The 25,582-nt window shown below is 41.5% G+C and overlaps 1 protein-coding gene across 1 annotated transcript in view; it reads left to right on the top strand.

Annotated features, from left to right (window-relative positions):
- The first annotated feature begins 175 nt into the window (after positions 1–175).
- The window catches only part of LOC131987713 (fibroblast growth factor receptor-like 1), a 34,482-nt gene continuing 9,075 nt past the window's right edge, over positions 176–25,582 (top strand). The window contains exons 1-3 of the mRNA XM_059352561.1: positions 176–437; positions 1,365–1,460; positions 21,012–21,284. Of these exons, the coding sequence (XP_059208544.1) occupies positions 1,376–1,460; positions 21,012–21,284 (358 nt within the window). The 5' untranslated portion in view covers positions 176–437; positions 1,365–1,375. The remainder of the gene's footprint in view (positions 438–1,364; positions 1,461–21,011; positions 21,285–25,582) is intronic.

Below are 25,582 nucleotides of genomic sequence, written 5' to 3'. Positions count from 1 at the left end.
TGAGGCCGACAGCTGTGGAGATAATGTCTTTGTGATGAAGAGGTGTGTGGAGATAAAGAGTTAACCGTGTCCGGCCTCTGCGGGCTCTGATTGGCCCGCAGCTGCAGCGCTGGGACGGACAACAAGTCTCCGCTCTGTGCGCACTGGAAAAGTCACTTGGTGGGCGAAGCGGACTACACAGACAACATTGCCCAGAGTTTTAAATTAAAAAAAAAAGTTAGCACATGAGACTTTTGTTGTGATTTATGGAAGTGTCCGGTTTTATCCCGTCTGCGAAACCGTTATTTTATCTCAGAGACAGGCGCGTGCTCGTCCGTTAGAGGTCGGTGAGAAGTCGACCACTGTCACTTTGATTCATGGACTCAACACGGACTGTAGCTGAAAGCTTCTCTGTCAAGAGGCTGACACAAGGTTGACTTCATTCATTGAATATACAGGTATGTTAGCGACATATTTACACTGGCCTTTTTTCCCTCCATGTTGTTTGAAAATGTCCCTGTTTGTTTGCAAGTGAGCAGCATCGGTGATATTTCACTGGAAGCAAAGATAAAATCTTAAACAAGACGTTTTCAGGATCAGTTTGCTATTCAAAAACCTCGGTTAGCAATTTAAATATTTACCCCACATGTACATACCTTTGATATGACATTAGCAAGGACTTCTTAAACTTTACAAAGACATTAAAACTATGTGGACCCCGGTGTAAAGACCCAAACAGACATCATGTGAAGTGTGGTGTGCTCATGTAAGGCTCCAACTAACGGTTATTTATCGATTAATCATTTGAAAATAGTGAAAAATGTCCATCCCAGTTTCAAGGTGATGTCTTTAAATGTTTTGCTTTTTCAGTCCAAATATAAGTAGTTGAATATGCTATAAATCAGAGAAGAGCAGGAAATCTCCATATTGGAGACGCTGAAAACATTTTCTTCTCCTGCTGATGTACTAATTGACTAGTCCCCTAATTGTTGCAACACTAGATTATAAATATATATTTTAAATGTAGGAAGTTTGATATCTATAAATTTTCTGCATTTGAGTTCATCTTGGACCCCAAAATGTCCCAGGAGTCTCTTTTGGGAACTTCTGGGAGGTCAACTCCACAAAAAAAACTTTGTCCAGCCAAAAAAAAGTATTCTAATGACATGATAAACGAGTTGCTATTATTAGTACAATAATTGATATTACTTTTGTACGTTTTAATGTTAGAATTCATATAAGATAAAAATGCTTTCTTAAAAATCATAGCGTAAGAAATTGGCTTGAACAAGGATTATTATTTTTTCTCTCCCCAAAATCCTCAGATAGCCCCATGGAGAATAATATGCATATTCCCTGTGTCACTGTGACTGTGTGTCTTTCAGATTTAGGGGACATGAAGTTGTCTTTGGACAGCATGGGCGTCCTGCAGATTGTGCTGTTCATCTTCAAGGCTGTTTTACTGACCGACTGCGCAAGAGGTAAGCGCTGCTTCATCAAAAGTTCCTTTTTACTTGCAAATGTTGCATGTTTTAAACCGGTAAGGGAACTCCAGATCCGAATTTCATTATAACTCAAGTTGACTGGCTGGTTTCTTGAGCATGAAGAAAGTCTCAGTTGGATCTTAAAGTTTTCGCACCGAGAAGTAAGAGACGGAAAACTAAGAACTAAAAAAATCTCTAAACAGGGCCCAAAATCAACACAGGGCAGGGGAACGAGAGAGGGCAAGCCAACCCCTACCCCCAGTTGGTGTGTGTTGCAGTCATGGCCGTGTGTGTGTGTGTGTGTGCGTGCGTGCGCGCACATTCACTAAAGCTAAACCAAACAAACATCATCCATCAGCTTCCCAGGGTGAAAGAACACAAGTCAGTTTAAGAGTCCAGCTCTCCCGCGGCTGGCCAAGGGACTGTCTCAGCCTGTGTATGTGAGTGTTTATGCATGCATGTGTACGTTTGTGTGTATGTGTGTGTGTGTGTGTGTGTGTGTGTGTGTTCATGACCGAAACACTTGAGTGGAGACCTCAGTCTGACCACAATTCACTGCACTGTTTATTGTGCCAGTATCAATACTTTTCTTTATAAAGACAACATACAGTGAGTCTGTCAGCAGATCATCAATAACTGCCGAGGCAATTTCTATGATTTCATCCACCAACACTGACTACTGAACCATGTCTGATGCAGTCCAGCAGAAGGATTTAGGGACCGAGGCGAAACTTGCACTTTAATGAGAGAAATCTGAAAGCCAGACACATTTCCCCAGAAGACCATGCACTGGCAAGACAAGCAGGCTCTGTAGCACACTCTTTCTTCTCCAGCTCAGCATGGAAGTGAATTCAAGAGGCGTCTGATAGGTACAATACCTGCATGTGGCTATCAAGGCTCAAGGTAGAGGGGCAGGAGGGGGGCTGGCGGCAGTTTAGAGGGGGAGATTAGATCTGTGGGTCTGCAGACAATGCCTTATTCACAGCGTGGCAGCCGTGCCTTCACGGCACGACTAAACCAAAAGTAAACAAGACGTGAAGGCTAAATAAGATTAGACAGGCAATTTTATATGTTTACAGATTAACAGATGTCAGCGAGGGAGAAGTCCAACAGGGAATCTGATGGGATGGTGGAGGTCTAAACTGATTTAATGGCAGACAAAAGGAAGAATTTACAGCCTGCTTTTCATAATTTTTCTGAAAGTGGTTGCAGATGAACAGTCCCACAGACATATCTTCAGATATGTAGTTGGCAGTGAGATGATTGTGAATGATGCTTGATAATGTGTGAAGAGTAAATATTCCACAGTTCTCCCATTTGCAGCAGCAAATGCGATACAGTGAGTTCAGTGTTACAGTCCAAATGCAACAGCTTGACTCTGACAGCCTATGAAATACAGTCGGAGGTTTTGACTCGAAACTTGCGCAGCCAACGCCAGAAAAGCTGTAAAACTGTTCCTGTAAAATGTAACAATGTATGATGACATCTCTGACAAATGTAAATTAAATTATAAAAGACAGACCCCCTTTGACTTTGTGTGTAAAACAGTAAAAACACACTGGAAGTGTTACTTTACTACTGTTATTTAAACATTTCAAGCAACACACCAGAAGACAGTAAGTTTGGGTGAACGATTTTAAGCCTGTTGCTGTCAGTCATCGGGCGACATCTGACCCTGGACCCCCTGCCCACACACACACACACACATATACGGACCCTCCCTCTCTCCACTGCTACGACTTTGCGACTGGCCAAGCAAGAATTATTTCTCAAGACCCACCACCCCCCCAGGAACCAACCCCCTGCACTTCCTCCATCCCAGCGCCTTCTTTCCTCCCCCCCTCTGGTGCTCGGCCACCCCCAGCAGCTGGAGGAGGTGCTCAGTGATGTGTCCCAGCAGAGCCTCTAATGTGGTGACAGGCCCGGGGACCACTGGGCTCCACTAACTAAGGAATGCAGCAGCCAAGACATATGGATCTGCAGAAATGCACCCTGGGAGAAACATAGAGGCACCAGGTGTCTCTGTTATGCAGCAGGGCTAGCTAACAATGAACACACACACTGAATGGGAGCGTTTTGCTGCATTTTTTAATTAGAAACAGTCATCAAATACAGTTTGTGACTGTGTGCTTTATTTCCTGTTTTCTAAGAGCACACACACGTTTGCTTTCACCTCTGCAGACGCCTGGTGAAGTTCAGAGCACACAAACTGCTCTGCAACCCCATTGGAAAATATACATTTTATAGCAGAGTTACATCATGGTTTCATAACAAGAAGGTACTATGAGATAAATTGTAGGCCGAGGGCTTTTAAAATCACAAGGCTATTTGGCTCCCAGACAGTTTTCCATTTCCTTTAACCGTAATGAGGCTAGTTTCTCAGTAACCAAATGCCCCAAAGTCCTCTTATTTTTTAAATAGCTCCTGAATAGTAAGAAGGTGTAACAGTGGTGTTCTGGCTTGCGGGCCAAGCTGTGAGACTGGGGGTATATGGGGGAGAAACAATTGAGCTTGGCTGTGCTGCTGTGTAGCATGTTTTTTTTACAGTCTTTGCTTTCCGCTTTAATGCTTCTTTAAGGCATTTGAAATAAATCAGTTTCATGTCACATTTTGTTTCTCAGCCCACACAAAACAGCAAAACTAATGGCTATGGTTGTCATCATACTAGTTTAAAAAAATGATACTCATACCTCTTTCAATACCACTACAAAAAGAAAAAAAAATGTTAGAAACACACATAATTAGAGAATTCGAGATTCAATATTTCATCTGTGCTTTGGTACTTTCATTCTACTAACTAATGGAGAATGTATAACTTTACACATGGTGGTATGAAAGATTATCGATACATTTGACAATCTTACTGAAGGTAAGTCAAACATCTCTTCTACTTCACCTCTAATCTCTGCGGCTGTTTGCTGCATCACGTCCAATTTTTCGGGTTTCCAAACCAGACACTTCCTGCCACCATTCTTACACACGTCCCCCTTCTTTCACCCTGTTTCTCTCTGCATTTCCTCCCATTTATTACCAGTGTAAAGTCGAAGGAAGTAAGTTAAGTTAATGTGCTGTCGTTAAAACAAGGCATGAGCTGACCTTTAGTCCCACCCAGCCTTTTCTCAGCTCTCCGTACCCCCTATTTACAGAGTCTGGGTCCATTTGTGGAGAACAATGGCTGGATTATTACGTGCGGCGGTCCCCCAGGTTGGACAGGGCAGCAGTAATTAATTTTAAACACTCCTCATCCCTGTAGACCTGACTTATTTGCCATCTAGTAGAACTCACAGTAGATGGGGGACTCTCTTTACTGAGGCGCTGCCATTTAGAGGTGCGTGAGAAGAAGTTACGAGAGTGAACGAGCGCTGCTTTCGTGCGTCTGAATATATGCATGTGTTTTATTAAGCAGGCTGAAATTACCCTGAGAAAAGTCATGATAATGAGACATCCACGGAGCACAGGGCAATTTGGAAAACCTCAGAGGTATACCAACAACTATTCCCGCTCAACCTCTTTCGCCTCTAAACCAGGTGGAAATAATAATTCTCCCGCTAAGATCCCTCTGTTTCTATCACGGAAATAATGTTACCACCATTCTGGCAATCCGTGTTCCCCATCTATCAGCACACACTGCTGACCCTGTCAGTTCAGGAGGAAACATTCGTTGAGAGGAATGTGTCAGACTTCACCCCTACGAGGGGAAAGAAAGGAAAGGGCTGTAGCTGTGATAAGTAGTCATAATGGAGGTCAGTTGGTGTTTACTTTAGCAGGGTCATATAATCCCTGTGAGCAACACTCCCCTCATTGACTGACTTTAATGGCCACTTCAATTAGCATTCATGTGGAATTTCAACAAGGCATTGTCCGCTTTCAATGTTTGTCATTTTCAGCTGTATGCTAATGCTTCAATGCACCCGAGGATAATTTTATTTTTCTCTTTCCTTCATTTTAAAGAAAATCTTATTGAATCATACGAAGGTCTGTGTGTACAACGCTCATTAGCTTGTTTGGGCAGTTGGCTCTGAGACTGTTTTCAGACCACACACACTCTTCCTGCTGGCTGAATGGATTTGGGTTTGGTTAAATAGAATTCCTTTTTCTCCCGTTAACCTTCACAAAACCCATGGAGCTGCGTACAAAGTGCACCAGGCTGTCACCATTCAGATGATAATCAACTTTATGCGCTTCCCTGGTCTGACTTGCAGGATTTAACAGACGTATGAATAACAGATTTTTTGTTAATTGACAGCTGTTTGGTGTTAAATAAGCATGTGATGATACTGAGCACTGTTTAGACTCCACAGCTCAGGCTGCTGTGTTACACCCTTGGCCCGAGAGAAGAGGGGACTGAGCGACTGGAAGAGGGCCTGTAGGTGGGGGTGAGGGTCCGCCTCACTGGAACCTTACAAGTGACCTTACAATAACATTTCAGCTCCACAGTGGGAAGTGTTTGTCTTGCGCAACCCCTCTCTCTAAGCCTCCTTCATTTCTCCAGTCTTGCTCTGTTTTCTCTTTTTCTTTAGAGGAGCCAAGTCATGGGGAGAGACGCCTCCTCCTCCTCCTCCTCCTCCTCTTCCTCCTCCTCCTCCTCCTCCTCCTCCTTCTCCATCTCCCACCTCCTCACCGTTTTGTGTTCCACAGCTGTTCACTCAGTCACTTTAGGAAGCAACATGATGAAATTCCAATTGCTCCCCTCTTTCAGCCCTCAACAGGAGAAGGCGATTTTGTTTTCCTGTAGACTTGAACTTGTAGATTTATAATTCGGACCATGAGTCTGCATACAGCTGCAGGCAGGTGGTGTTGAAATTGAAACTTTTTTTCCTTATTTTCTTTTTTTCTTCCCTTCTGCTACATATCTGGAAAGAAAAAACGTGTGCGAAAAATTCTGGGATTTAATGAATAATTTACTTCACATTAACTTCACCTGAATGAACTAAATAAAGAGGACCAGTCTACACTATGCTGACAATTGATCTTGTACATTTGTAAACTTGAAAACTTTTAAACTTGAAAATCAACACAAACGATCCATAAAATAAGAGACAAATTAAATTATAACATGTTTCACATTGTCCCCTACCAAGACAAGACAAGTCCCCTTGCACAGACAAAAAGACAATTACCAATCCCAGCGCAAAAATGTGATCTTTAAGACATTGGGGTGTTGAGTCTGTTGTTTAGAGATGACAGAGTCAGTGGCGTTAATGATAGGACATAAACAAAACAAACTGTGTACTTGGCTTTCATCAACTGTCAGAATGGACAAAGTCTGGGGGCTAACAGTTGGATATCAAGGTTACAGATGATTCCTTCAATGATAATGTGCTTACCGTAACTCCACCTGTTGTTCACAAGAACCCCCTCCTTTCTTCTAATGTCTCCGTCTGACTGCAGTGTCCTAGAGCAAGTTATGGTCTTGCTTAAATCAGGAATATGCTCGTGCAGCAGCTGTATTCACCAGGCCCACGTCACAAAAGATAGAACTGCGCTACACAAGATCCATGGAATATTATCATTTTTTATTATAACTTTTATTTTACCAGGAAAATCCTATTGAGATTAAGAAACCATTTTTTCAAGGGAGACCTGGCCAAGATAGGTAGCAGCAAATACAAAACAGTTTCAAAATTACACAGTTAAAACAAAAACGAAGGACAAACAAAAAAGCAAAAATGATTGCATTTACAAACAGATCGTGAAAAACACGTACATGTTAAAGAGTCCTCAGGTACTCTCAGTTTAGATTTAAAAGCGCTCAATGATATTAACTGTTAGTTTCCATTCTGCAAAAGCCCTTTTACCCAGTTCAGTACGGTCATATGGAACAGAAAGCAACAAAAGATTACGAGAACAAAAATAATAAGGACCAGCACTTCTCTATGATGTTAGGATGTTTTGTTTGATTTCAGAACTGTTACACCCCTCATCATTGCATATCTCCATAACAATATATATCACAATATAGCATGTTAACCTATCATACATGTACTGTGATAATCTCTTGTTATGTCAGGAAAACATCTATACTGTATTTACGTAATGGTGGTCTTGCTTTGACTGAGCAGGTTTGGACAAGTTCAACAGTTGTCATTGTGATGCTAGTGAATAAAAGGCTGATTTAAACTGCATAAATGTTATCTGCCCCATATCACTGTATGTGCTTGTTTGCCGTACTTGCCACAGCCTGCTTGAGTCAGTGCTGCTGTAACCTGACTTATCAGAATACCAAATCAGGCAGCCAGGAGGTGCCTGTTGCAGATAACTTGAGCTTCCCGTCTTGTTTTTTCTCTGTCTATCAAGTCTTTCATTGTTTTGCTTCTGTTTATGATTTTGGGAAGCTGTTTTTGTTAGTCGCCTTTATAATCTGATATCAGACATGTAAAGAGGATTTAAAAAGTTTTCTGTTTTTGTTTTGCTGCTATCCCCTCTTCTCTGTGGGGGTTTCATTAGAAATCACTTGTTGTTCTGAGATACACACACACACATACACACACACACACACACACACACACACACACACACACCAACCCTGCCGTTCTTGCAGTTAAAAGGTTGATTGAAAGTTATGGTGGTGGCAGCAGCGATGGCTGGCTGAGCCTGAAGAAAGCTGAGCCAAGGGACGGCTGGGATAACGAGCTCTGAATGAGGCCTCCGCTGCCTTCGACACACACCCCCGAACCCTCCTTCCAGTTTCTCCCATCCTCCCCTCCTCGATCCCCCTCTTTCAGTTCACCTCCGATGAGCTTCAATGAGACCCCACATGGCTTTGTGGCTTTTTTGCTTCCACTTTGTTTTTCATTAGCGATTCTTTTGAGCGACCTCGGAAATTCTTTGTGCATTGTCCCCTTTGATTGTGGTAATAAAGAGTCTGGTCGGAGCAATTGCTTGTCACAGTATGTCAAAATAGGAGTTTTTACTGTGAGCGGCGTGGCTGTCATGATGGAATCTGTTTGCTGCCGTTTCCAGCAGCAGCAGTCTCTCTCGACACTGGAAGTGAGTTGAGAAGGCAGAGAGGCCCCGATTTTTTTATTCAGGGGACGTCTGTAATGAATGGAAAAATATGTCCCCGCTTTGACTCGAAGAGTGGAATGGGACAAGGGAGGAAAAATCATTTCAGGAGCAAAGAGTATAATCTGTCATATTTTATAGCAGAGCTACTGCTATCCCAGACTGGAATTCTGCACCATGCAGTGAAACTGATTGGATTTCCTCATGCACAGGGATGTGAGTTTGGGCTTTGAATCAGTCCCCAGTCTGGATGTATTTGGAGTTGGAGGCTTGGCAGATGGGGGCACTGCTCCATTCATACAGTTCTTCTGTGTCTAGATTGAATATTAGCTCAACTGACTGTGCTTTTTGTTTATTTTTAGCCATGCTAGGAGCGAAATTCTTGGGATTGTCTGTGGGTTTGTCAGCTGAAATATCTCAAGTGAGAAAAAACACTCGTAATGATCACAGATACAGTGATAAACTGCTTTTATGAAACTTGGGACAGAATCATCTGTATACAAATGCTTCAATAATTTGCTTATAGTCATCAAATAGTCAATTTACAGTCTACATTTGGGTCTTTTCATTGAAACTACAGTAATTCAATTTGCGTTTTACGTTACTCCAATGATTCTATCCCTTGCGATAACCAATCTGCTCCGTGGCTTTCTACCTGAGGCTTGTGCTGTGTGCACAATGAAATAATGATGGGAAAAAGAAAGTAATTTCCCCTCAAACGAGGCAACAATATGCAGCAGTGAAACTTGTGTTACCTTGTGTCATCTGCAGAAAACAAATGCATACAGGAGAAGCACCTTTGATTGAATCAGATGGATAAATAATGCACTGTCACGTAATGCTCCTTTCAGATGATATTTTGTCGATTTTCAGTGCAGTGCAGTGCAGGCAACCCATGCAGATGAGCCAAGATTGGAGTTACAAATGTCCTTTTGCAGTTACAAAGAGCTGCGTGGTGAGGGTAAAGGCAGAGGAATTGGCAGAGAGCCACTGAAGCTGTCAGTTTCAGTATTTTCATGTCATAAATATACAAATAGATCGTAATCTGCATTAGAAATAAAGAGAAAGAAATTGGTTATCCTAATCGTTTGCTCATAGTGATTAATTTGACCCAGACAGATGTGATCACTATAAGCTGTTTCCCCAATGTATTTTATCTCTGATTTTAGTGTCATCATGAGGTTTAACTTTGTGGTTCAGAGTAAGATATCTTTACAACTGTTAAATGGATTGCCATGAAATTTGCTGCAGATATTCAAGGTCCCACGAGGTGAAATTCAAACTACTTTGATGCCCCTCTTGCTTTTCTTCTAGTGGCACCAGCAGGTCAAACTTTTCACTTCTCCAGCGAAAAATTCTCAACATCTAATAAGGGAGATGCAATGATGTAACAGAAGGACATTTATTCTGGTCATCAAGCGCCTATTCCTGTGCAGGTCACCTTGATAAAAAGGACTGTATAGCTCAGTGTGGACAGTTGATTAACAAAGAGAGAGACAGCCAGACTGGCAGACAGAGATGGATAGAGGGCAGTGACCTTTGTGCAGCCGAGTAGTAAGGTGAACTGGGAAAGCACTGAACAAATTGTCACTGTGAAAGGGCGAGTACCACATCGTAATGACAGGCTCAACAGCTCCACGGTGACAGATTGATTTCAGACAATATTCCTGGATTGTCAAGAGGCCCCATTGCTGTCAGTGAGAGCTTTGCCAGTTCCTCCACCCTGTCCGTCTGTCTCGCTCTGCCCCCCCTCCGCCTCCCTGCTCTGTCTCGTCTCTGTCTCACCCTCCTTTCTCTTTTCCTCACCCACTCCTCTCCAGGCCTCTCCCTCCCTCCTGCTCCGGCCTGAATCGCCCCATTCTGCCCAAACACTCCTGCTACATCGCAGTCTGTCAATGGCCCTCTCCTGAAAAGACCTTGTTGACAAAGGCGCTGGTGTAAAGCGCTTCCCAGTGTCATGGAGATTGGCTGATCCTCAGACTGTACGCTGGTGTAGGGTTCCTGGAGACGGAGAAATGAGGGGCACTTTGTGCCAAGCTTGGCCATCATCGTCGTCATCGTCACACAGATGTGACCACAACACACACAAAGACACACACACTGGTCCGCCGGTGACAGCATGTCTGGCTCAAAACAGTCTTGTTTACAGCCTCTGTGCTTCTCTGCCAGTCGGTACAGCATCAGACCAACGCAGCGCAACGGTGGCTTGACTTAATAAGACATCTGTATCTTATTCAGCACCTCCAAACTGGACTCCGACTGTGTTAACTGTACACAATGAGCCAAACGCAGGTTAGGTAGTGAGTTTTGTCCCGCTGTGGAATGCAGGAAGGTTGAGGGAGGAGGAGGTGTGCAGGGAGTGACAGGATGCACCTCGCTGTTGACTGATGGAGGACACGAATCAACATAAACAGAGTTCTTGTTATGAGCAGATGATGTAACATGCCGCCAGGGTTTTACAAAGCAATGCCTATACTTGTGTCCCGTTATCTGTTGCACATGTACAGTATGTAGGATAGAGAGCCAAAATAAAAAGTGTCTATAGAACTGAGTGTCACAATTTTACAAAGCTGGCATGAAATGCTTGCTTGAAGTAGCGCTGATGTAGGTAAACTCCTTGTCGAAATCAAAATTTGGCTAAACAGAAATCCAGCCACTCCAAAATATTAAAACAATTATCAAACGAGGAAGGAAATGTTAAAATCATAATAGTTAATTAATTTAAAAAGCCTTAATGTGTCAACCACTGTAGTTCTTAGCCACGCCTTCAGACAGACTACACAGTGTGGCCTCTCCTACATAGTAACAGCCAACTTGAGGCACATCACATCACACATCACATAACCCAAATGATAATGACAGGTAAAATAATGTAATCTACAAAATAACATGAGTTGACCTTCCACAGACAGAAATGAATTACAAAATGGGGAAGCCTATTCAGAGAAAGGACAGAGTTATTACGAAAAAAAAAGTCTTTATCCTCATTAAGAATGTTATACTTGGGGGGTGGGGGGTGTAATACCTAATGTTAATTGTACTGATTCTGAAATGTGGTACTTTGTTTGAAAATTTCAATAAATAAAGAAAAAATGGATCTGAAAAGGTGCTCCCTTTGGTTAGGGTTTCATATTACAAATTTGGGATTTTTCATGTTTCTATTCTCTGAGAAAAGGTGCAGACTGTAACTTGGGTATCAAATGACATGGCATGCACAGTCATGCTGTTTTTTCTTTATTTAAAAAAATGTTTGGGTCTGAAAAAGATAAAACAAGTAATTCATATAAAATTGCAACTGTGGTTATGAAACATTTTGGCCTCCAGACCCTCAGGGTGAAACAATGTCTCCTTGTGACCCCTAATCACAGTTTATGTTGTTAGACATGAGTTATGTGAAGTTCAACAAAAGAGTGAGTTTAATGTTATTTGGGGGATTTTTTTTACAGGCCTGAGGAAATATAATAATTCATTATTTCACAAGAAAAAAAGCAACACAGAAAAATAAAAACATGATTGTTTTGTGAAGGAAATGTAATCTGTCCTATTGCATCAATTTGATCTACTTTGGGTCACTTAGATTTAATGTGGGATCCAATTGAGGGTCCCAAACCCGCAGTTGGAAACCAGTGGATTAGAGGAACTTTTAGGGGGAAAACAACTGAATACTGCTGAGCATAAATGTTTTTTTCCCTGCTTCCCTGTTTTGCTAGTCGTCTCAGGACGCCTACAGTATAAACTCTGACAATTTTTGATTTCGGTGTGTATTTGTAAGAGAGAATAAGAGACAATACACAGGCGGACCAGAACAGCCAAACACGTGTGAGCGTCCACACAATGTCCCTTTCTGTGCCAAATAGTCTGTCTATCTCCAAACATACAAGGCAGACAGTAATAAACAGGTGCTCGGTGGTGCCCTGCTCTGTGTGGAGAGAGAGAGGTCTGTTTGAGTGTGTCATGTGGCTGAGGCTGAGCCTGGGCCAGAGAGTGGGGTGTGAGATTGTTGGGATTCCTGGTTACTGCCGCCTGGGCCCACCTAATCCCCCTTCACTCCCCCACGCAGCCCTCCTCTCCTCCTGAGCTGTGTGTTAAAGGAGGCCCCTCTGCCATCTTAGCCTCTGCTCCCTGCCACTCTCTAAATCAACCATCCTCTGTTTAACCCTCACCCGCCTTTTCTCTCCTTGGCTTCGCTTTCTTTCACTCCCCTCCTCTGACCCCTCTGTCTTTCTGTCTCTGTCTGTCACTCTATCTGGCCTTTCTCTGCCGTCCCAGTCTCCCTCCTGTTGCTGCCTCCCTGATAAGTGGCCCTAAGGACACACTCAGCCCCTGTGTGTGCACCGGGCCTTAGCCTAATGGAGTGAGATAAAGCGACTAGAGTGCCACTCACTGCGTGATCGTTATGACAGGGCAAGACCAGTGAATTACATTTGCATGAAAAGCTATGCCACTGAATTATTGTGTTATTGTGTAAGAATGTTATTTAATGGTGCATAGTTTTTTGTAGTCTTATCTAGATATTTTTTTATTGGAAACTTCTCATAGTCAACAGTTACTTCAGAAAATGTGTTTAATATTTAGCCCAATAATCTTATTTTATTTCCTTTTTGAGATTATTTTAAGCGAATATATTAAGCGGTTTACATGATGTTCTTGTATTAAGCAATCCCTCCCCCTTCTGAAGTCAACTTACACATGAAAGAAAAAAACATTAATGATAAGGTCGGCATTATTAGCAGTTGTGACCATGTGTGGTTGGTATGTGGTCCTGGAGACACCTAGTGTAGCCAGAACTACCACAGAAGCCGTTTTGAGTACTTTTCCAGAGTTCATATGTGTTTGTGGACAGAATTTATTAACGCAAGATACAGTCACGAATCTTTACAGGTGTGTAGTTGAGATGCAAAAGAAGGCCGAGTTCGGAGAGGGGTGTGGTTCAAGCACCATCATTCTGGCCTTATTTGGCGCCACAGCTGCAAGATGGTTTCTAGTTCTTTATTTTTGTTATTGACAACAAATCCCATGAAAAGACTAAAACCAACAGTGTGTTAGTCCATATCTCAATGCCTTCGGGCATCTCCTTACCATTGGTTCCTATTGAGGAACTTTTGAGGTGCAGTTGTTTCCTCAAATGCACTGTTTACTCCTGCCAAACAGTCACAACATCTGGTTATATTCCCATATTCAAGACTAAAGATGATATTTTGTCTCACATTACAATATCGACATAATAGTAAAGACAGGCTGTATGAAAAAAATGTGTTTTTCAAACATTAAAGCATGTAAACATATCCTAGAAGAAACCCAAAATACAAGTATGAAACTGAATATGGGCATAACATGTTCCCTTTAGAAATCGCAAGGAAAACAACAACAAAAATGAACAAAATAAAATGAGTAGAAAAGAAGAATGAACCAAACTCCAGAGGGCTCTTAAACGTTAAAGGAATACTTCACCGCCAAAATAATTTGTGCATATATATATATACAATAAGTTTTCTTCAAGAATTCAAGGCAACACATTGTGAGTAATTCATTTATAAAAGGTTATTAGTATTAATAATTAGCATTAATAATAATAACCCAAAGAAGTGACCACTTTTAAAAGAAAATACCCAACTCTGTGCACGGTGGGGGACCAGGTGAAAAACTGGAAAAGCAGTCTATAAACTGTTCCACAGCAACACGTATGCACGATCCAGTAAAAGAAAAAATGGCCACTCCATAAACATCATATGAAAGGCCTCTATTAATTCAAGTTAAGGGATTTCCATAAGGACTCTGACCTTTTCCAGGCTTGAGGAAGTATGGAAAAGTTTGGAAAGTCCTGAATGAAAAGGGGCTTTTCATATAATCAAAGTATCAATAAGTTATATAACGAAGGTTTTCTCTGAGGAAATTGTTGGCAGAGGTAACAGTGAGCCACCTGAATCCGTATGTATCTTTTTTCATGATAAATTTAGTTAGTAGATGATGATCTAAACAATAAACATGCTTACTAAATATTTGGCATTTGGAGCCGGATCACCTGTGTATAAATGTTGAGCAATTTTCAGAAAATAACAATATCTCTCTAGTTTATTGTCGTATAAACAAATATAACTGCTTTGATTTGGCTGGAGCTGCAGATGGCAGAAGTATGGAGTCTTCAAACACACACACTGCTTTTCTCCAACAGAGGCAGCTGGGGCCTGAGAAGGCAGTCAAGTTTAATGAAATATAGCAGCTCAGAGTTCAAAGGCTCCACAGTAGGGCCTGCTAAGGGTAGGCCGCGTGATGGAGATGTTTCCAGAAGCTTTATGACGCTGGAGTAATTTCTCTGCCTTTCTTTTGATGAGGGGTCGGCGGGAGCCTGTTGTTAAGGGGGCCATTAGTGAAGGAAGCAGATTCACTGCGACGTTATTCCAGCAATTCTGCTTTAATCAGATAGATGGACTGGAGCATCTTATTCTCTTTACCTCTTTCTTTATATTCCGCCCCCTCCTGCTGTTTCTCTCGTCCCTCATGTCACCCAATAGCTCCTCCTGCACCATTCCCACCACCGAAGCAGTTGCTATTCAGCCCACATCAGATGGTGCCGAAGAAAGAGCCATTGTCCCGGCCGGTCTTACCCCGCTCTTATCTATTGATTGGAAAGCCGAGAGGGGAAAATAACAGGTATTGATTACCACGCTGGGTGAAGTTGCTGGGCAGGACGTCTGGAGGGGTAAGAAAAGACGGCATTCTTCACCCTCGGCTGCCCCGCTGCTGTCAGAACAGCCTTCACCGCCACTCCACGTATCCCGTCCCCTTTCACCCTGTCACGGACCCCCCACTCCCCCGTCTCCCTCACCTCACCTCCTTTCTTGATTTGCCAAGATGGCTCGCACCCCACTCTCTTCACTCTCTCCCACTTTTTTTTTAATGCCGATTTTTATCTCTGCTTGTGAAATGTATAGCAGCAGCAGGCTCTGAACAGAAGCTCTGGCCTTTCACACACTCCCCGAGCTGCGGAGTCTGCCTCACCTCTCGCCTTCACCCAACCCCTCCAAAGTAAAGTCACCGACTCTGGATTTAGTTTCTAGCTTTCATGTAGTGTTTTCTGCATTTTTTTCTTTCCCTTCCCTTTTGTGTTCCTTGAACTTACTTTTTTCCATCCATTTTGTTGATTTGTATTATACAACTGCTCCCCAGGTTTTAAGAGATGCATGATAGAATATTTCCCTGGAAGCACAGGCTCCATTAAACTTCCTCTCTTATGTTAGAGCTCTGTCTGCTCTTGTACGGTCTGCTGAGCTAACACAGTGCTGCTGAAAAGGAGGAGGCATTCTCCTGCTTCTATCTGCCTCTTATCCTTTATATAAATACTGCATATTATACGACACATTCACTCAGATCGGTGTTTATCTAAGTAATGAATCACCACAGTCTGGCTGTGTGCGAAAGCTTTTAGATGCACGAGAAGTTCTTGCAGTTGGCTGGAGATTAAGAACAAATCCTTTTTATTAGAAGATGTTTACAGTGTTGTTTGAATAACTATATCGTGCATTGGGCCCACGGTGTTGCGTGCATTATCAAGTTGTTCTCCCTGCAGTTGGTTTAGTTCCAGGTGTTCGCTATTGGAGAGGCTGTCATCAGCCAAGCCAACCCTTTATTGACATGTTTGCAATGACTTTAAAGACCAAAGCACTTTGTATGGGAAGAAAAATGCATGTACACATCATTACAAATCCACAGGTGTTTTGTAAAAGAGAAAATAAATGAGCAGAGAGGTGCCAGCACATCTGAACATCGCTCAAGTCTGGCAGCCTTTTTAGTCAGTTTTTTTTTGTTTTTTATTTTCCTAACATGTTTCCCTCCACGGATGCCTGCACGTCAGATCAACAGTTCATTTACCCGCTCACTAGGTTTCGTAAAAATGGCTATATTTAGTCTGAATCACAAGAATGCCTCTTATTGAATGTGCCCCTTTCTCTTAAAATAATCCATCGCCAAATTGAGCAAAGAAAAACACAGCTAATTCTGAGAGTCGCCAGGCCTCCTCCTCCTCTTCCTGAACTATGAAAGATTCCATTCACACATGGAGCCCCGGCTATAATAAGGAGTGCCGTAGCAGCGTTGCAATATGGGAAAGCCCATATGGTCATGCGTATCATTTTCCATTTACAGAGCAGCTAACAATTCTAACAATTTGGATAAATACTCTGAAACGCTCAGCAGTTTGTCATGAATTGGATAGATTCCCATTCATCACAGCCTCAGTGGAGAAGCATAATGCTTAGTTCAGCAACCAGGAGAGAGCCTCAGAGGACTGAAGCTAAAACAGCAGGAAATGTGCAGCCATGTATCTTAAAATCAAACAGATATGACCGCAATTTTTCTCAGAGTTGTTTCATTTTTTACAGAGGGCCCCTCTGTGGTAGTTTCTGAGCTTTAAACTCCAAGGTTAGGAGAACCTGTCCTTGAGAGGGAGGAGGAGGAGAGACCCTATTGAAGAAAGGATGGTGGTCATGCACACGGCACAAATACTTATTAAGTTTTTCAGACGCTGTCCTTGATTTCAGCACCTCTTCATGCCATGTTTTTCAAAAGCACTTCAAAGGCTTTTTAAGAGCCGAGATGGAGGGAGGAAATCATTTGTTGCACATTCCTTGCACTTGGAGCACCATCCAAAGGTTTTCTGGAGTCGTCCATAATGACCCAGGTTCAAGATCACATAGACCTTTATCACAGTTAAAAGAATGTTTGATTGTCTCTGCTTTTCTTCTGAGAGTAGATGAGAAAAATATACTAATCTTCCATTCAGCCCGGTGTTCTTATCCAACTCTCAGCAAGAAAGTGAAGAAGCCTATTCCCCAAAATAGAGAACTATTCCTTTAAAGGATTAAAACAGTCACGGCTAAATCAAAACACATCTTTATAGACATCACAGTATAAACAAGTTTCACTGCACCACCAACTTAAAGCCATCTGATCATATAAATGAAAAAAAGTGTTAAGAAGCCTAAAAATATATTTAAAGAGGGGTCATCCACTAGAATGCAGCAGTTGAGTGTACAATACGTGTTAACAATCAACACTGCAGGTTCATTTTTGTTGGCGTCGTTACACATAGAATAATGTATAAAGCATTACTCATAAGTTACACTACTCTTTACATTACTTTTCTGTTACTTCTCACCATTTAAATGACATATGAACTGCATTTAATGGGCCAAACACACTCAAACAAACGCACTTGAGTTGCTTCCTTGCCAAACCATGTCTTTATAGAAGACTAGTTCAGCTGACTTGACGTATTTATCACTAAATCAGTAGTTATGAGGTCAGACAACCAGTTCCTCCTCAGTCAGGCATATAACAGGCTAACGAGCCTCTCCATGTGTCCGTGTGTTGAGTTTCAGAACTTATGTAACACAAGTAACATCATAACTGTAATGTGGTTACTGAATTTTGGAACAGTAGTGCATGCAAGTGTAATGTGATTACAGTAATGCGTTACTTTGGAACATGTTACCCCCAAATGACCGTATATTTTTACAAATGGCAAAGGGAATTCAGATGTTCCAGTGTCTCTTTTCATTTAGCAAAGGAGAACATAGCCCTCAAGAAATGTCCTTTCAGCTTTTAGAGTTCTTTGTTTGACAGAAGCGGTGCCTATGTGGGGTCAATGTGTTTTGACATTTAGCTTCAGCTAAACCTTTGACATGAATCAGGCCTTGTTTTTGTATGTCAGTCCCTTCCATTAATCCAGATGGAGCACATGGCTGAGTGGCTTGCGGGACCATAAGTCAGTAGAGATAACTGAAGCCTATTTGTTCAAGATTTGGCAGAAATGTATTTATGTTTTCACAAGGCGATTCGGTCTTTTAGGATCAATTCAGTCCATATGAGCTCTAGCAGCCCCAAGCCAACGCTGTGACCTGTTTGTGTTCCCAAAGCAGAGTCAGAAACTGAACAGTGAGCTCCTCTGTTCTGCTTTCCTGGTAGCAGAGGAGTGAGATATGGGCCAGCTGACAACAGCCAAAAAAACTGTGGTTGCCTTTTTCTCCACAGACATAAACAATGACACTTCCAATTTCCTGTGCATGCTGTGGACCAGGAAAGGCCTTCCACAGAGAGGAAGGAAAACTCTTGGTTTGTGTATGTGTGTTCATGCATGACTGAGAAAGGCATAGAAACAAAAAAGGAAGGAGGTTTTCATTGGTTTTACGCTCACAAGTGTCATTTTTTCCCACTGAATTTTGTGGCATGACTTTCTTTTTTTTTCTCTTTTTTTTTTAATGTGAGTCCAGTTTTTTTAACATCACCCACCAGCTCAGCAATCCAGATGTTGTACCTGAAGCTGAGATACATCTGTCCACAATGTGATGAATAAATCAGCCAGATGGGGTTACCTGTGTCGCCTTCCCCCTCTGCAGCCCCATCAGTATAATGATCTTCTTGTTTACCATATGTGTGAAATGCACCAAAGGAATGTGACTGTGTGTGTGTGTTTGAGTGTGTGTGTATGTGTTGGGAGAGGCCATGTGTACTTACCCTCCCCATTGTTTTTACTGCTACCAGACCGGCCATTTGTTCTGAGGCACAGACTGTGTACTTTTGAGGGCTATAGGCTTTGGTTGCATTTCCTCCCCCTCTTTCAGTCCCCCAATCTCCTGTTTCTCTTCGGGGTCTAGTGTGCTCAGTAATTCAGGATTTTGTTTAGTTTTTGGTGGGGAGGAGGGGGTTTGTTGAACGCCTGGTGCTGTGCGAGCAGCAGCGCAGGCCTCCTAACACCATCACAGGGTGTTTCGGCCCGCTCCACTTCACCAGATCTGAGGGAGCAGACCTGAGCGAATTAAGAGCAGGGAGAACAGGCTGCTGTCCGTCTCACTGCGACCCGCCCCCCTCATCGCTTTGATCTCTTGCACGCAAAAACCAGAGCCAGAACACTTTACCCTCTCTGTGCAAGCAGTGGACGGCTGGGCATGTCCAATTATTACAATCTGGTTTCAACATTTCTGGGTAATCAGACAAAAAGATGACAAATTACCTCTATCTCATTTCATCTGCCAGTATCCGAGCTGTTTTTAGAGCTGTTTTTAGTCAGGGAAATCAGGTTACTTTATGCAATTTTCTGATTCCAATACACATTTGTTCTCCAAACTGCCCGTTTTGTGTTTTAAAAAAATGTTTTTGCACTTTTAATTGGTTAGTCAACCCATTAAATTGTCACATTTTTAATAATTGTTGAATATGAAGGATGTCCCAGGGTGACTTAAACAAAAAAAATGTGTCCTGCTAAATCATGCTTATTACCTTCACCAGGGAGGAAATGTTTTCAGTTTGTTGGTTTGCCAACCGGATTACGGACAAATTACTGGTCCAATTTTCATGAAACTTGGTTAAGGGTGTACCACGGGCCAAAGAAGAGAACCCATTCAATTTTGGAGCAGACCTGAATCACAGGGCTGATACACAAATTGTTTTTTTTCTCTTTTGTTAACATTGCAAGATTTTGCTTTGGCAGAGGGTGCCCTTCTTGTTTTATAAAGGGATTTTTCTAATGATGTGCCTAATGTACTCACCCCCTTGTTTGACCTGCCTCATGATCGGCGAGCTTCCACCAGACGTCCTTCTAAAGCTTTGGTGGTATTAAATGGAGACCTAAATGTAATGTGGTCTGGATCAGTTCTTCCCAGACTTGGAAAAGGAGAAATAAAAAAAAGATTCAAATTCAGCCTTGACCTTAGAAACAGCAGTTGGTAAAATAATTTCAACATCAGTTTCATTCAGCAGCTGTTCTGAAGCTTTCCATCTTCATTAGCAGATGAAGTTTTCCAGATGTTATGAAAATGTACGAAGATATTCAAATTTCCATTCCTTAGAGCACCTTAAGGACCTCTCATCCATGTTGGCTCAAAAGTTTAGAGTAAACCACCAGAACAGCTACTGAATGGAGCTTGTGGTGAGATGCTTTTTTCCAGCCATAAAAAAATCACATTTCTGCCACAAATTATATTCATATTTCTTTAGAATTTGCCCTCAACTTTTCTCTTTTTGTGCTTGTGAATTTCTGTGAATTCTACCTCTAAAGATGACTAAATCCTATAAAAAGCTAAAAAGAAAAATCACCCATTCACTTAACTTGGTGGTCACAACTGGAAGAGGCATGTATTTGATAGTTGACACTGTTTAAAGATAAGATAAGAGATGATAGAACTTTATTAATCCCAAAGGAAATTCTGGTTCCAGATTGCTCCAAAGCCACAATATAGGATAATATAAGAAATGCAATGAACAAAATAGGTAACAATAACAATGTATGATATAAATATACCAATAAAGTGAGTAAAGTTCAAATGACATAATGATTTGCTGCTTCAGATGTTGTCTGTTGTCTAACAAGAATAAATACGTGGGGAATTACTGTATACTTTTGTTATTTATGGCACAAAAGTGTTAAAGATGTGGAATACCATCGAAAAATATTGGAAACCGATTTTCAATTCTATTGTGGGCTGCACACATAATTGGTTGTCCATTTGCAAACCATGTTTCACCATTGTTGTGTTTGTGTGTCCTCAGGACCTCCACGGGTGTCTGAGAAGGTTGCTCACAGACAGACAGCCCGGCTCGGAAGCGCCATAAAGCTGCCGTGTCCAGTGGAAGGAGACCCGCCACCCCTCATAATGTGGACCAAAGATGGGCGCAACATCCACAGCGGCTGGATCCGTTTCCGTATCCTCCGCATGGGCCTGAAGATTAAGGAGGTGGAGGCAGACGACACAGGGACCTACATCTGCAAAGCCACCAACGGCTTCGGTAGCGTCAACATCAACTACACTCTCATCGTCATCGGTGAGTGCAGATGAGGTTGTGTGTATCACATAAGTTTGTTTAACCTGCAGGTTCCTGAGATGAGATCATTGAGGGCTGTAAAAATGTGTCAGTCTTGTTAAAAATTCAAGCTCGATTCAGCATCTATAAAACATGAAGTCACCTGTCTGGTAACTAAAACCAGAGAGCATGACTGTGAGTCACTCCTCTGATTTGTACGGTCAAACAGCATCATCATCCGCTGTGGTGTTTTGTAACACTTTCCTGCAGTCAGAAAATCTCACCACAGTTCAAATGTTAAAAGACAGCCTCACTCACAGAGGTCGAGGTCTAAAACAAGTGGATTTATGGAGGTTTAGTGGTTGATCCTCTCTCCTATTGTATGTATTACAGCCCCTACCTCTCCCTGCCCAAAGTCAACAGCGGCCTGGGATATTGTTTCATACTACTTCATCCTCTGTGACTCAATTGGATCTCAAGCTCTTCCTTTTCTTTAGGCTACGACTCTGTGGAGGCAGGAGGTCTGCAGCGCTGCAATAAGAAACACATTCAGTGTAATAGTGCCGGTCTGTCTGCAGACTCTCACACAGCTCTTGAATGGGGCCTGGAGGATTAAGCCACAGTTTGACCCAGTGTGTTACTCGTTTGTACATGTGCATACAGTGCATTTCCTCTGCGCTAGAGCAGAGCATGATGAATGAGCGGAGTGGAGCGTGAAGGCTGTGTTTAGTCTAATTACTCTAAGATGCCTAATTAGGGCCAGAGTCTGCGCTCTCTCTCTCCCTTGCAGGAGGAGCTGCAGCCTGGTCTTGTGACAGCCAGGCTTCAGAAGAAGAGCCATAATCAGGCAGATGTGGAAAACACAGAGCACTTCAGAAAGCCATGCTTTTTGTAGTAAAGCGTGCTCATGAGTCGGGAGTAGTCTGGACCAAAGTTTATTTTAGGGTTCCCCTCAATGTGAAGTTCAAAGACAGGGTGTCTGCTGATTGTGCTAAAATGAAAGGTTGGAGATGAAGGCTCGGAGCCAGCTATAATGTCAAGGTTCATACTACAGTCGTGCTATATACTGTAGTATCAAAGTCAGACGTGGCTGTCTGTGTCTGTCTACATTGCACTTAAAGGGCATTTTGAGTTTTTACATACACTAATCACATCTTTGTGGAACACATTCAAAATCAATCATGTGATGATAACAACCACCATGTCATTTTAGGTTTGTTTAAAGACTGCTGATTGGAGACTGTCACAATCCTCTGTGCATTTTGATCTGTTGGAGTCGGTCTATTTAATGCTTTTCATAGCAGAAAGTAAATGCAGATTCTTTCAAGTGGGGAGTGGAGTCAATGTGAACAGAAGCAAAAAAGCAGCGTCATGGCGCCGTCTAAATTAGACGTTACAAGATATGATACAGAAAATAAATTAAATATACTGGAAAAGGCCAGATTTTCAGAGGAAGATTTTCATGTGCTAATTGATTTATTTTTTTTAAATAGCTGATTCTGAAATAGTTGTAGTTGAACTGGAAGAAGAAATACTAATACTGAAATTTAATTAACAGCTAAAATTAAATTGTTAAATTGCTAAAAGAAGCTGAAGTTTCAGTTTCAGAAAGGACAGAATAGAAAGGAGTTGAAAGGTCAGACACATCCGTGATTAATTCATGTGGATGTCATTGAAGTAATTAGTTCAATAAAGTGAGAGGCAAACAGTTGGCTAAAGTGTACGCACAGAAAGCAGTTAGAGAAAAAAGCCTGTTCCTGCTCATTTTTAGGAGTATACTGTAGATAGTGATATCATATGAAACTAGAAGATCTAAGGAATCTATAGAGCCCCATGTTATATATCATGTTGGGAAGTTGTTGAAAAAACGCTGCATAGTTAGTTAGTGATTTTCAAAGCGTTCATGTGACCTCTGTGTTCCTACAAGTCTCCTCTTTACATACATGCCTACTTTTAACATGCAGTTTAAGGCAAAACAACATTTTTCTCATGTAGTACAAATTTGCCATTTCCGCCTACTGAATGTGAATATTTGTGCATACTGACGTCCCTTAACAGGCTTTGAATGACATAAACTGGGTATCAATGGAAAGCTGAGACTCTTGTGGATTCAATGAGTCCAGTTCTCTTCATGTGGGATGATGTTAGCATCAGTAGTAGCCAGTTCATTTCAGGGAGGGCATTTCTTGAGTCTTGATCTCACTGTATAAAATGAGTTGCTGTGATAATCACAGCCTCATGAAACTTTACAACCACAAACTAGAGACTTATTCAGAGGGTGTACAGCTTTCCTACATATATTGACAATAAGAGGGTTTCTCAGCAGTTTGTAAAACAGAAGTGCTCATCATCTAATCGCTGAAAATATAGTAACCAAAGGTTTTGAACCCAAATCTCAGCATGGTTTCTTCTATGTTCTTCCGAAAGTCTTGATATATTGACGTTATATTCTGGAGAGTTTTTCTGACCATTTTTATCCATTCTCAATATAAATAAACTTGAATTATTGAGCTCCAAATGTGTGTAGCAAATGGTATCAACCCAAAAATTGCTTCAACAACTTATGGGACACAGTTGAACATGGACTGGACATTAGAAAGCCAACACTAATGTTATGACCCTTTATACACCATAATAGGTTTCAAAAAATAAATAATTCATTCATTAAGTTATTTTAATTAGATATTTTTGACCAGAACAACTTGACACACAGGGCTGAGCTCAAATTCATCTTCAGGTTCACAGCTTTCAGATGATGTTCACCACTTCTATGTGGCATTTATTGTTGCCCTACTATCTCCCCCTCAACATCCACTGCCCACAACCACCAAAAAGGTCTTTGAACATTCATTCATTGTCCTTAACCGCTTATCCGCACTCGGGTCGCGGGGGCTGAAGCCGATCCCAGCTGACATTGGCCGAGAGGTGGGGTTCACCCTGGACAGGTCTCCAGACTATCACAGGGCTGACACATAGAGACAGACAATCACACTCTCATTCACTCCTACGGGCAATTTAGAGTCACCAATTAAACCTAAGTGCATGTTTTTGGACTGTGGGAGGAAGCCGGAGTACCTGGTGAGAACCCACGCTGACACGGGAGAACATGCAAACTCCACTCAGAAGAGCTGCAGGCCGGAGTTGAACAGAAAAGAAAAGAAAAGAAAATCTGTCCTATTTACAGGAGATACAATCAAATTTTGAGGCACATAAATGTCTCATGAAAAAAATCCTATTTTCCAAAGTAGCATTTAAACTGCTGAGCAAACACTCTCAAATTTGCTTCTGCCTATTTCCAATGACTCAAAATACTTCTGGAAGTTGTAATCACACCCACTATAAATGGAAATTTAATATACTTGGAATTTGAGATCCAACCCAAAATAAACATAGACTAGACAAAGAATAAAGTGCTGTCAGAATAAATAAATAAATAAATAAATAATTTCTCAGGGTTTTTTCAGCAGACAGATCCAGACATCAGAATTACTAAAATTCTTCATCCAGTTTAAATATATAGTAACAACAGCCAAGACCTCAAAGGTGTGTCATGAAATAAATCCGGAATAAAAAAGTTTATTTATGACAGCTTTTGGTAGACAACCACAACACTGACACAGTTACCTTAGTCAAACTTACTTTCATTAAAATTACATATTTTTTACATTAAAAAAAATGTTGGAAACTTTCTTGATAATGTACATACGCAACTCAACAAAATATAAAACATCGGTATGGCTGTTTTAAAACATTTAATTGCAGAAAAGTTACATATTTAACATACACATTATTATTATCAAACACTTCTGCCTGCTCAGAAATAAATACCTGCTGTGCTTCTGTTGATCTTTACTGCATCCAAGTAGGTACTTTGCCTTTATCTCAACTTTTAAAGACTAAATAATCAACTAGAAAGATGTTGTTGTTCAGGTTGTCAGAGAAAAGTGCAAACACTGTATTACTGTCTAATGAATGTGATTTATTATTTCATATTTCATATAAGCCTGAGGAATAGTTTGTGCTCTGACATTCATAGACCTCTTTGTAAACTGAGAGCTTACACAAACATCAGCAAATACAAATAAGGGAAAAAAGGGTCTAGAAAAAAAGTTTCCCAGACCACTGAGCTCTTTGAACATGTTAGACAGCTTATTTTTTTAAATAACATTTTAAATAAATACTGTACGTGCACATGGAATTTGTTGTTGGACTAAATATTGATTTAAAGCCAAGAGATATCGAATGATTTTCATAAATTCAAACCACCTACGCACACGCACACACACACACACACACACACAGACATAAAGGAGACACAC

Source organism: Centropristis striata, chromosome 16 (genome assembly GCF_030273125.1).
Source record: "Centropristis striata isolate RG_2023a ecotype Rhode Island chromosome 16, C.striata_1.0, whole genome shotgun sequence".
NCBI lineage: Eukaryota > Metazoa > Chordata > Actinopteri > Perciformes > Serranidae > Centropristis > Centropristis striata.
The sequence above is the reverse complement of the archived record's forward strand: the minus strand, read 5'-3'. Positions and strand labels throughout refer to the sequence as shown.